Source organism: Acomys russatus, chromosome 8 (genome assembly GCF_903995435.1).
Source record: "Acomys russatus chromosome 8, mAcoRus1.1, whole genome shotgun sequence".
Taxonomy (NCBI): Eukaryota; Metazoa; Chordata; class Mammalia; order Rodentia; family Muridae; genus Acomys; species Acomys russatus.
In genome coordinates this window covers 40122430-40135791 of record NC_067144.1, presented here as the reverse complement: position 1 = coordinate 40135791, position 13362 = coordinate 40122430, and the positions used below count along the sequence as shown (strand labels likewise).

General features: G+C 41.7%; 1 protein-coding gene and 1 pseudogene across 1 annotated transcript in view; one reads left to right on the top strand and one right to left on the bottom strand.

Annotated features, from left to right (window-relative positions):
• Positions 1-13362, bottom strand: part of Dcbld2 (discoidin, CUB and LCCL domain containing 2) — a 59814-nt gene that overhangs the window by 21360 nt on the left and 25092 nt on the right. The window contains exon 3 of the mRNA XM_051150086.1: positions 13077-13214. Coding sequence (XP_051006043.1) covers positions 13077-13214 — 138 coding nt within the window. The remainder of the gene's footprint in view (positions 1-13076; positions 13215-13362) is intronic.
• On the top strand, positions 3493-4020 carry LOC127193204 (small nuclear ribonucleoprotein Sm D3-like; annotated as a pseudogene).

Sequence of the window (13362 nt, the reverse complement as noted above, 5' to 3'; positions counted from 1 at the left end):
CAGGGTTGACCTTTCCTCATATCAACCTCTGACTTGTACTATGGCTCCTCACCATTTGGTTCTCTTCTGTATCCCTGGGCACACACTCTCCTGCATCCCTGGGCACACATTCTCCTGTATCCCTGAGTACACACTCTGCTGCATCCCTGGGCACACACACACTCCTGCATCCCTGGGCACACACACACTCCTGCATCCCTGGGCACACACACTCCTGCATCCCTGGGCACACACTCTCCTGCATCCCTGGGCACACACACACTCCTGCATCCCTGGGCACACACACACTCCTGCATCCCTGGGCACACACTCTCCTGCATCCCTGGGCACACACTCTCCTGCATCCCTGGGCACACACACTCCTGCATCCCTGGGCACACATTCTCCTGTATCCCTGAGTACACACTCTGCTGCATCCCTGGGCACACACACACTCCTGCATCCCCGGGCACACACACTCCTGCATCCCTGGGCACACACACACTCCTGCATCCCTGGGCACACACTCTGCTGCATCCCTGGGCACACACACACTCCTGCATCCCTGGGCACACACACTCCTGCATCCCTGGGCACACACTCTCCTGCATCCCTGGCCACATAGTCTCCTATATCCCTGGGCATACACTCTCCTGCATCCCTGGGCACACACTCTGCTGCATCCCTGGGCACACACACACTCCTGCATCCCTGGGCACACACACTCCTGCATCCCTGGGCACACACACACTCCTGCATCCCCGGGCACACATACTCCTGCATCCCTGGGCACACACTCTCCTGCATCCCTGGGCACACACTCTCCTGCACCCGTGGGCACACACTCTCCTGCACCCGTGGGCACACACTCTCCTGCATCCCTGGGCACACACTCTCCTGCATCCCTGGGCACACACTCTCCTGCACCCGTGGGCACACACTCTCCTGCATCCCTGGGCACACACCCATTCCTGCATCCCTGGGCACACACTCTCCTGCATCCCTGGGCACACACTCTCCTGCACCCGTGGGCACACACTCTCCTGCATCCCTGGTATACAATCTTCTGCATCCCTGGGTACACATCCTTCTGCAAAGGTATTCTACCATCCCCATTTCCCGAAACCTAACTATTTGCTAATATCTCACTGTTATTTCCTCAAAGGCGCTTCCTAGCCCTTCACATGTGAAATCCCTTTAGGCACATCAGCACTTCCATTCTGCTTGATCTAACCAATACATAAGTACACATGTTCCCAGCATAATATGCTACAGAAACATTAACTTGGTGATAGATCGTACATTTATAAGTAACATTATTTTCTAAGAACTAGTCCTTGGACAAGGAGTAGAGCTGTGTTTTTACTTTTCTGGAATAACAGAAATTAGGAATTATAGTGTGGAGTACATTGGGGACTTTCAGTGAACATTTATCTGGAACTATCCAGATTATCTGGAAGAACAAGTTTCTGTTTATTAGCATGTTTAGCTACATCCAGTCGCTTACCAGACCCATGGGTGAAAACCTGGAAGGAGACTGCAAGGCAATAACAGATCATATTACAAGCATTCTATGTTGGCTGGTTTTGCCAACTTGACACAAACCTAGAAACATCTGGGAAGAGGGAATCCTAAGTGAGAAAATGCCTCCATTGGGTTAGCATACAGGCAAGTCCGTGCGGTACTTTCCAGACTAACAACTGATGAGACAGGCCTTGCCCACTGTGGGTGGTGTGAGTGCTACTATTTGCTCCTGGGTCTGTAAGAAAGTAGCACGAGCAAGCAACGATTATGAAGCCAGCAGGCAGTGTTTCTTCATGGCCTCTGCTCCGGTTCCTGCCTCGAGTTCCTGCCCTGACTCTCCTGGAGGATGGACTTCCAGCCATAAGACTAAAATAACCCTTCCCTTCCCCAGTTGATTTTGGTCAAGGGGTTTTGCCACTGAGAGGCCTTTCTACCACACTGTCAGTGCACAAATGTCACATTAATAGTCTCAGCAGCAAGGCCAGGGTAACCCATCATTTCATTTTACTACTCTAAATAAATTTTATATTCACTAGCCAGCTGAAATAAGTCTTAAAAGACCCTGAGTGTAGTGTTACACAGATAGGAGAGCACTACTTTGAGATGGATATTTCTGCACCACTGCTACTTGAATGATACAGTTAAACCTGTGTTTTAAGAGTTCTCCATGCGGGTTCACTAGGAAGGGCAACATAATGGAATGGTTTGCCTACCAGCCTTTGCACAGTATCAAGGATTATCAATTTTCTGCTCTCCTGATCTATCAAGAAGAATTTCCAACTTCTAAGATCAGAAGCTCAGCTTCTAAACTTAGCCTGCCAGGAACAGTACCTGTGTGTTCCAATGTGGCAATCTAGGCGCCAGCTGCCTCTACCTTCAGACCACACGCACAACGGTGCTTAAGTAGTAAGTCCACGCAGGGCATATGCCACACACTAGGCCATGCTAATGTGTAAATCATTACCTGGCTCTCAAATTCCACTGGGGCTCCAAAGAGCTCCTGAAGAGGAAAATAAGAATCCAAAGTGGACAACTCGGAAAGCCAAGAAGACTGCAGACAGGAAAGGAAAACCCTGAGTACAAATTCTGACATTTACAACTCCATGAAGGCATATAAAAACCACCAAGTTAAGGATTTAAGAAGTTATGTGCCTTTCCTGAAAGCTTTTCCCAAGGAACTAGCTTTTCAGAAAACTGTTATTATGGAGCTCTCAGTGAATAAGAACACAGCCAGGGCAGCGTAAATATAGTTAAAAAGGATATATCTGCCCCAGAGGCTTCTGACAGCAACGCATAAGAAGTTATTGTGACGAATGGAATAGAAATAAACCCAGAAGAGTCTAGAGTTAACCCTTCAGATTTATAGCCAAGTAAATGTTGACAGTTGTGTCTGGCTGATCCAATGGAGTGGATGCTGGTGGGATAGTCTTTTTAATAAAGTTGGGACAACATGACATCCTTGTACAAAGACATATCCTTTCACGAGAGAACTAGTTACCTACCTCACATACACAAATATTAGTTCAAAGTGACCTAAATTTAAGAAGTCACACTGTAGACCTTTTAAAAAAAATAGGAAAAAGTAAGATACGAATAAATCTTGACTTTGGATTAAGAACTAATTTCTTAACTATAATGAACAGCACAGCACTCAAACTCAGATAAACTGAAAGGATAACTAGAAACGTCTGTGCTTCCAGGAGTATCAAGGAGAAAGACGGCTCCAGGGGTTGAAGGAAAGAGGGCTACAGGCATTTCCTCGTCTCTGGTGCTTGAACCCTTGGTCTCCAGACGATGACACTGGGGAAAATTCAGGTGGTGCAGCCTCACTGGCAGAAGTAAGTCATTTTGGATGGATTTAAGATAAACAAAACAAAACAAAACAAAAAAAAACCTCACCTAACTCAGGGCCCGCCATTCCTTCCCTTCCAACCTTCACCTTGTAACATTTGTGCCAGAACCGAAAAGGAGCTTGCGAGTCCTGCCAAGATGTGTACTGGTGTGCCGATTGAGGACTCACTCGAGGCTGAGGGCCACATTCTAACATGCGAGACCAACACATGTGTACCGAGGGAAGCTCATAGAAGCAGAGGACAGCATGAACTGCCAGATGTCCAGCATCACAGTCATGTACAGAGATGGCGAGAGGCACGGCTAGAACAGGTGTACGTATGTGGCACCAAAGTCCGATTTCTGATTTTGCCTGACATGTGGAAAAATGCACCCATGTTAAAGAGCATGAAAAATAAAAACCAAGGCTCAGGGGCTGGCTGAGGAGAAGCTGCTATCCTGACAGCCCAAGTGGCTGTAAGAAGAGAACATGGAATCGGTTGTGGAAACATCTTCCAGAAGCGAAGAAAATTTTCTCTGTTGAAGGGAACATTGTCCTTTGTTCTCTTAGATTTTGGGAGGGGTTTTGGTGGGGGAGTTGGGGGGATTACATGTGCATACGTCACAGGCTTTCTTTTGATATTTCTCTTTGTATCCTCTGTTTCATGCCTGAGGTTCAAGATGTGAGCTCTCAGCATTTTGCTCCTGCCACAGAGCTGTCCACATCATTATGGGCTCTAACTCTCTGGAATCACAAGCTCAAATATATTCTTCCTCTATAAGCTGCACCTATCATAGTGTTTTATCACAGTAACAGAAAAGCAATGAATACAATGGCCCACAAAATTATTCTTGCAAATCATGTATCTGTTAAGTATCTAGAATCAATATCAAAAAGTATTAAGATGCAAAAATAAAAAGGCAAATGTACACCTAACCAATGGAATATAGTTTGGCTACAGAATCAAAGCAGTACCGGTTATAACATGAAAGAACTTGGCAAATATGTAGTCAAAGCCACCAGTTTTTTAAAAATCCCATAATATATTATCCTTGATGAAGTGTCCACAATGAGTATAGCTAGAGACAAGAAGTGTGTTTGTGGCGATGAAGGGCGGAGGGAATTAGAAGTGATAAAGGGAGAATGACTGTGACTAACTGTGGGCTGGTTTTTTTTTTCCCCCCGCTCTCAAACTGTGGTAAGGAATACTGTACTCTGAAAACTCTGAAAAAATAAATTACATACTCTGAGCATGACTACCATGCTGTATAGAAATTAAATCTTTATAAATGCATTATAAAATTAAAAATAAAATGGTGTCATAAAAAGAAATAATAATTTTATTTTAATATATACTATATATGTATGGCTGAATAAAATAAAGCCCAATAAAGAGCTATGGTGGATAATTCATGCAGTTACTCCTCAACAATCATCAGATATCTAAACATGACCAGTTATTAGTCAAAAGACCAATCAGACAAAAATGTCTACATCTAGAAAGTATACCTTCAAGTGGGAGAGGGGAGGAGAAAATATTACTATAAAACTGTGCATATATAGTGGAGCAGATGGTGATACATACTTTAGTTAAATAAATGCAGTAAGAAGTTTAAAAAAGCTCAAGTTTTCATTTTTTTTTCCCCCGAGACAGGGTTTTTCTGTGTAGCCTTGACTGTCCTAGACTCGCTTTGTAGGCCAGGCTGGCCTTGAACTCACAGCAATCCACCTGCCTCTGCCTTCCAAGTGCTGGGATTAAAGGCGTGTGCCACCACCGCCTGGCCAAGTCTTGAACTTTTAAGAGTTATGTCCAGTATGGACCTCCCTGCAAAGGCAACACCTGAATAAAGCTCTGAGTGGATGAAGAAGTGAGGCCCGGGCACCTACAAAGCCACAGCGAAAGGAAGTCTGATGAGCAACAGGCAGCTGAATTCTATGGGGTCCTGGAGGCAAAGACGTTTGGCAGAGTATGGTGGGAATTTCATCTTAATGAGATTACACTGACTGCTATACTGAGAGCAGAGTCAAAGAGAAGAAGAGTAGAAACAAAGCTCAGAAAGAAATTTGTTATCATAACTGAGGTAAATGCTGGTAGTAACTTGAACTATGGAGGTTAAGAGTGGAACTGCTATATATGACCACTTCCTCATGGTGGGGAGGCCTGGCGGCACTCAGAGAAAGGATAAGCAGGCTACTAAGATGAGACTTGATAGGCCGTGACCATATGGTGGGGGAGGAGGGCCCCTTCTGTCACAGATCTAGGGGAGGGGAATAGGGTGAAAGAGGGAGGGAGGGAGGTACGGGAGGATACAAGTGAGGGGAAAACAATTGAGCTGTAATCTGAATAAATTAATTAAACAAATCAAAACCAAAACCAAAATCAAACCAAACCAACAACAAAAAAAGAGTGGAGCTGCTGACATGTAATCAGATTTTCATATATATTTCAAGAAGTGGCAGATGCCCAGGACTTGAGAAATGGCAACATCTTTGGACTGAACAACTTAAAAGACCATCTCATATGTAAAGTACTTAGTATTACAATAATAAATATTGATGTGGAATCTACTTGATTATTCTATAATGCTAGAACATTGGTGTTCTATTAGAAGTGCAAACCATGTATAGTTAACCATATTCTTAGCTAAGAGCTTCTTTATAGGGCTTTTCTATAATTTTAGTCAAATACTCAATGTGTACAAAAGCATATGGATACACACTCGTTATTACTTAGCATGTTATTTTTCTTCAGTGCTCTGGGCCCTGTGACAACAGACATCATCCCTGCTCTTCTGTGCAGCTCAAGGAGAAACCAGCATCTCCAGTGTCAGCTCGACACTAGCTCTAGCAATAGAATCTAACCCAGAGGGAGTCCATATTAAGTCTTATGAGAAGCTTCTGTCCTTCCTCTAAGTTGACAGAGCCAGTCTCAGTTGCATTTGTTGTACCGAATATCCTAGTTTTCTATGACAACTTGAAATTTAACACCATTGCACACAGAATCTTGATACAGTTTAAAAAATAAAGGCACATGCTTTTAATCCCAGCACTTGGGAGGCAGAGGCAAGTGGATCTCTGTGAGTTCAAGGCTAGTCTGGTCTATAGAGGGAGTTCCAGGACACCCAGTCTACATAGAGACATTGTTATGAAAAAGCAACAAACAAGTAAATAAGTAAAATTTAAGTACAATTTATAGGGAACTTTGTAACTGCTCAATAAAAATTTATTTGTACATATTTTAAAATCTTAGTTGGCCCATAAATCATACTGTGAAATATGGTAGCTCTTTTATGCCAGCAAATCATTTAACATAGAAGCACACTAGTTTCTCTCTTAGGAATAGAATATTTTGATTGGCAGCACTGGCTATTTCTGAGACAGGGTAATTATGAACTATTTTTATTTAGATTGTCCCTAAGCCATCCTGTTGTATGTTCTTGATTTAAGTGCCAAAACCTCCCAGCTGCATCAGTAGCTATTACATAAAGCAGTGTTACACTCTATTAACTATGGTATGTAATATCTTGTGCCTTATAGTTATAATCATTTCCTCCTATAGGAAAGGAACTGAAATGTAAATAAAGTTTTGCTTCTCGGTGACCATATTTATTTACAAGAACTGAGAAAATAGAAAAAAGACAATAAACATAAACTTAAAAACTCTACTCTTTCATTTCCTCTAAAATTTCTTGAAAGACCAACTCCCCATAGCTGGAGGGAGGACCCTGCATAACAGCAGTTGCAGTAACTTCATGGTATGTAGACGTCTTTGTTCAGATACAAGAGGGCGTGGAATATGGCTGATGTCTTTGATCAATATTTAAAGGTAGAGATTAAATATTAGGCTTCTCTTAGACAAATCACAATGGAAGCAGATCTCTACAGTAGGAGATTGGGCAAATTTCTGTGATGAGAAGTAAGGTTTCTTATCCATGATGTAAAGGATGGCTAAGGTGCCTAAGCAATTAACAGGACAGTTAGTTAGGCTGTAAGCCCCGTCTGGTTAATTGCATCCAATGAAACTCCCTCTACACCTACTTCCCACTACATAAGACACATCAAAAGTCAGCATGTTTGTCATCTACACAGTGTCTGGGACACTAAACAATGCATTAGAATTTAGCAACAATGTGACATACCTATGTGGTTCTTTCACAGAATTTCTATGTTATCAAAGTCCCCAACTACATAGCAAACGCTAGAAACAGGATAGTCACCAGGTGGCGGCGGCACACACCAGCGCTTGGGAGGCCAGAGGCAGGCAGATCTATAAGTTTGTGGCCAGCTTGACATACAAGAATGAATTCCAGGACAGCCAGGGCTGCACAGAGAAATCCTGTCTCAGAAAAACCAAACCAAACCAATCAACCAACCAACCAAAAACCTAACAAAACAAAGAAAAACAGGATGGTACATTTCAGGCTGTTTTTATGTCTACTTTGTACAAACTTCATTCTATAGGCCGCAATGTCTCTTCTGATCAAAGATTTTAACAGATTAGTTCTGTTTTAAATTCTTCTTCTTGGCAAAACTGGTGGCACTGCTCATCAATGTGCCTGCTGTCTAACACTAAAATATAGTTGGTTTTCGGTATTCTATTTATATTATACACAAACAACTGTGTGCTCATTATTCATTTGCCTGTAAACAAGGACACACACAGGGACAGGAAACAAATCAAAACTTCACGAAGAGTCACTCACTAGATCCCAAGTGTTAAAAAGTGTATCAGATACAACAATACCAGAAACTAAAAACACAGCATGGAAATAGAAACTTGGCTAAAGGAGAAGCTGACACAAAACAGATTTTGTATCATCACTATGCAGTCAGAACAATAAACAATCTGAAAAATTCATACCCTAGTTTCAAATCCAAAAACATCCATGTAGGAGAAAAAATTAATCAGCAACAGAAACTCAAACTCTATTACACAAAAAAACCCTACTCTACCCTATGTGTTACAAGTTTATATACTCTGATGTAAGACAGAAGAAATGGAAAATATTCACAAAAATATGTAGTTAAAGAAAGTAACAATCAGAAGAACTTTATGACAGTGGTATTGGCTCTAAAAATACTTCAACACGCTGTAACCGTGACCCTCAAATGGGCTGTTTTCAGGCCCAGCTGTTCAAAAGTCTTAGGTACACTGTCAGCAAACTCTAGGGTGGAGGCAACAAATGAACACGTGCGTGTGAGTTCACACTAGGGAGAAAATGCATACACACACTGATCATTCCGTATCACAAGTGATTTCAAACTGTTTTATTTCTTTCCTCCAAATAAATAAGGAAATGCAAGTTTAAGCACCCCACTCCAAAATTCTGGGTTGGTAAAGTAGTATCACCTTTAAAGCTTCAATTGAATAGTCTCTAAAATGTGTCTGGATCTTAGCTTTCTAACCCTGTGTGTTTATATCTATCCACACATCAATTATAGAGCATATAAATCAGTGCTGCCTTGAAGGGTTTGAAGCCTTCAATGTATAACATAAATGCATTACTATGTTAACAGTTCTTCTAGAAACTGGCCAGAGTTGAAGTGATTCAAAAGCAGAAATTCAGATGACATATCCATAAAATTCACTTCATTTTTCAACTTCAATTGAATGCTGTTTTCAAGTGAATTTTACGTGTGAGTCCTTTTCCTGCATGTAAGCAGTTTACCCCATGCATGCCTGGCACCCTTGCATGTCCGAAGAACGTTGAATTATCTAGGACTGGAGTTAGCAACATTTATGACCCACTGTGCAGGGGTTGGGAATCAGCCTGGGCTCCTCTAAAAGAATAACAAATGTTCCTAACTGATGAGCCATCTCTCCAGCCCTAAATGATGTTTTGAATTGAAATTTATTCATGTAAACAGTAGCATTTATTATCAACCTTGACTGAGGGATCCCAGTTAAGAGTCCTGAACTCTGAGAGGCTAGCTTTGACTTTGTCACTGAGAACAGTGGTAACTCAGGAGGTTTTTTTCCCCCTACAGAATACCTTCATCAGTGTGTGCTCCTATGGTCAGGATACTCAAGGGCTCACACACATCTCCTCAGAGAGTCCTGCTGGCCTTTGATGTATTTATGCCAATTCACAGTAGAGGTTCTGTGGAAGTTTGAATGAGATGTCCCCATGCTCTTGGGCGTTTGAGTACTTGGTCCCCAGTTGGAGATGCTGTTTCGGGACACTTAAGAGCTGTCGCCTTGTAGGAGGAGGTATGTCACTGGAAACAGGCTTTGAAAGCCACCTTGGCTATCCCCACTGTTTCATGCCTGCAGCTACTTGGAATTGTGAGCTAAAATAGACCCCATCCTCCCCCAGGAAGGTGGTGTGTGAGTTTTCAGCTTCCTGCTACAGCTGCTCACCTCTGCTCTGCCACCATGGACTCTTGTCTTTGTCCTGGAAATGTAAACCAAAGCAAAACCTTTCTTCTGTAAGTTGCTCTGGTCATGGCAGCAATGGAAAAGCAACTAATATGACTCTAACTCTCAGGCTTTTAAGTGCCCACATGCACTTCTGTTGGCCTGCCACTGAGTGGAGAAAATGAGAATCTGTTTTCCGCACAGCAGATAGAATCTACCAATCCTTCTTTCTATCCTTTTTTTCCCCTTTTGTCTAAAAGATGGAGAAAAAGTCTGGTAACTACTGCTTACTGATAATTTAAAATAACAGGAAAGGGGAAAGCACCCCATGATGTTTTTAAAAACAAGAAACAAAAATGGAAGAGGATGCTAGGAAAATGCCTCCAATATGACCTGGATATTGAGAATTCTGCCATGAGCAAAGTCTCTCATTACAACTTAAAGCACAGGACAATGAGTCCCCGTTCTTTGAAGTGTGTCCTTGAAGAAGGTGAGTCCGACTGTAATGTCTTTAAAAATGGATCTCACTCTAGTGTTTGTATTACACGACCTCTTAATCTAATAAGCTCTTGTCTGCTCTCTTCCAACAAGCCTCTTCACTGGCCTTCCTACCCCTTCATCTACTTTTCAGAAAGCAAGGAAGAGTAACTAACACAAACCAAAGACAAACATGGTCAGGTCACTCTACTAAGTCTAGAGCAGAAAATGGAAGGGGACATAACTTTGCATAGGTTCTGATACAAAATAATGAAGTCATCCTATCTTATACAGAACTGTGACTCTACACATATAAATATAACATATAATATATATACATATAATATAGCATATGTAACATTAGTGAGTCTTTGCGGGTGTTTACAAGAAATGTAGTAGCTGCGGAGGCAAGATTGTTCACATATTTTATTCCCTACTACTCTAAATCTCAATTAAACTCCTTAGCTAGGGAGACGTAGCAACCATCCTTCTAGGGATTTAAGAGATTCTCTAAGTTTCCTGGATGGAAACAAGCTGAGATCTCAACCAAAGTCAAACAGACTGGGAATAAATGAGTTACTAGAAAAAGTTGACTGAGAAGCCACCCAAGAACTAACAAGAAATTCAGCCAGTGATCCCTAGAATTGGTTTTGAACAACTAACTTCAGTCAAATTAAACAAATGTTTGATGGCTGTGCAAAACAACAACACCAAAACAAACAAACAAGCCGAGCCAAACAAACAAACAAACAAACAAAATAACCCCAAAACCCAAACCAAACCAACAACAAAAAAATGCCTCACAAGTCAATTGGGAAATGGGATTTCTCAAGATTGTCACTTTGGGAAGTATTAGTATCAGAAGTTCTTAAGGTGCCTATCTCTAACTTGGAATAGAGACTTGTAAGTCTACAACATGCTGACTCTGAGATCACTGAGAACATCTTATCTGGAACCCTTATCAATTCTTTAAGGAACTGTAATATAAGTGCATCAAGTTACTATAAGAAAAACAACCACACATGAATTGTATGTCTAACTTAAAACACCACCTTTTACAATAAAAAAGGAGACATTCATTTTCCTGGGACCATGCACATGATACATAGTGAGGAGAAAATTGGGAAAATACGAATCAAAATGAAAATTTAAAACAAAGAAACTTCAGGCCAGTAGAAAACAAAACCAACTGTTTATTTCTTCCCTTCTCACCTGTCCACCTGAGACTCCCATAGCATGTGCTGAAAGGACAATAATCTCAGGAGTCTGTTCTCTCCATCACCGGTTAGGTGGTGAGGGAATGCAAATGCAAATGCATGTTCATGAGACGGGTGGGTGACACTGTGCACACCCCACAGACAGAGCCCATGGAGGTCAAGTGACATGACGGAGATGGCCAGGCTAGCACATGGCAGCACCAGGCTTCTTTTTGGTTTTATTTTGGTTTTTGAAAGACAGCCAGGCTGCCCTCAAAAATTGTGATTCTCCTGCTTCAGCTTCCAGAGCTCTGGGCTACCGTGTGGGCTACCACACCCACTAGAAGTCAGTTTTAATTGAGGGGTACCTCATGCCCTTCCTATGACATAATCCCACCTGAACTTTCCTAGCTCTGTCAAAATGTTAACTGTTCCTGACAATTCTAACGCACATTATTTCATTCAAATGCATTAAACCTTTCTCATTATTGAGTTTGTGAGCTTCATGTCTTGCCTATAGTAGATAATCTGTGAGAAAGTAGATCCCTTCTAAGTAAGCACAGCTTCTTCCATGTGAAGGTTCTTAACCGCTGGGCCATCTCTCCAGGCCCATGTTAAGGTTCTAAATGAAACTTTAAGGGAGACAGTGTTCATCTCAGTTTCTACCACTAAAGAGGGACAGCCTGCCTTTCCCTCAGCAGTTCCCAGAGCTCAACATTTTCATACCTATAAAGGTCTTGATATTGGCATGAAGCTAACTTTCAAGTGCAAATGGCCAACTTTGAATATTTACTGTTGAACATAAGAATAAGCATCTACTTTTTTGGTTTGTTCTTGTTTTTGTTTGGGTTTTGTTTTTTTTGTTGTTGTTGTTTGTTTGTTTTTTTGTTGTTTTGTTTTTCGAGACAGGGTTTCTCTGTATATCCTTGGCTGTCCTGGACTTGCTTTGTAGACCAGGCTGGCCTCGGACTCACAACGATCCACCTGCCTCTGCCTCTGCAGTGCTGGGATTAAAGGTGTGCGCCACCACACCTAGCAATCATTTACTTTCTAATGCAGATAATTGTTCTGATAGCTCTTCTAATGACCTCTGAGCTGTTCTCTTCACAGTGCCTCTAGTAACAGAGGTGAAACACAAGCCACAGCAGTCAGAGCAAGCAACAGATTTCATAAGGCAGTACATTTTCTGTTAGAGATTCAAATACATTTTGGATTCTATTCTATTTAACATATTTGCTTTTAACCCCACATCCCCTTTAGATGCCAAACATTAACAATGAGAAAAGACCCTATTATGCTCTGTCTCAGCACTCCTCAGGGAATGCTGGGTGATATGAGAGCCAAGTCTTTGTAAACAACAATGTTGCCTTTAATACAGAACTGTGAAATTGTAAGCTGTAGATAATAAATTTTTACACTGATACAGTTTACCTCAATGTTTCACAGATTTCTATTAAAATTAAGACTGTTTGTGTTCTGATCTCACAGAAATGAAGAATCAGTATTTCTTCTTCCAAGCAAAAGAAAGTACATGGACTTTATGTAACAGTTAATACAGTCTGTTTTCAGTATGCAGGCCTAGATCCTTCTGGACCTTGTGTGTGATTAGATGTTCAGTCTCTCTGTTCTGCTCCATGTGAGATCACAAGCACTTCCTTCTTGCTGTCAGAAATGACAAAATGTGGGAGCTACAGTATAAAATGGAAGTTACCTTGTTTGTCTATAACTGAGTATGAAGCCAAGAATCCTCGTCCGGAAGCATGGATTCCACTCATGAACAGCACCGTGACCTCACTGCCTTTGGACTCAATTGACTGATTCATCTGTAATCGCAGACCACAGTATTTGCCTAGGAATGAAAGAAACGCATGCATTTGATGCAGCTCTTATAAAGTCAGTACAACAAACCAGGCACTAAATTAATACAAACAAATTAGTAAAACAGGTTAAAAATCATCAGATTATTCTGGAGGAAAAACTGAATGCCAAGTAATAAC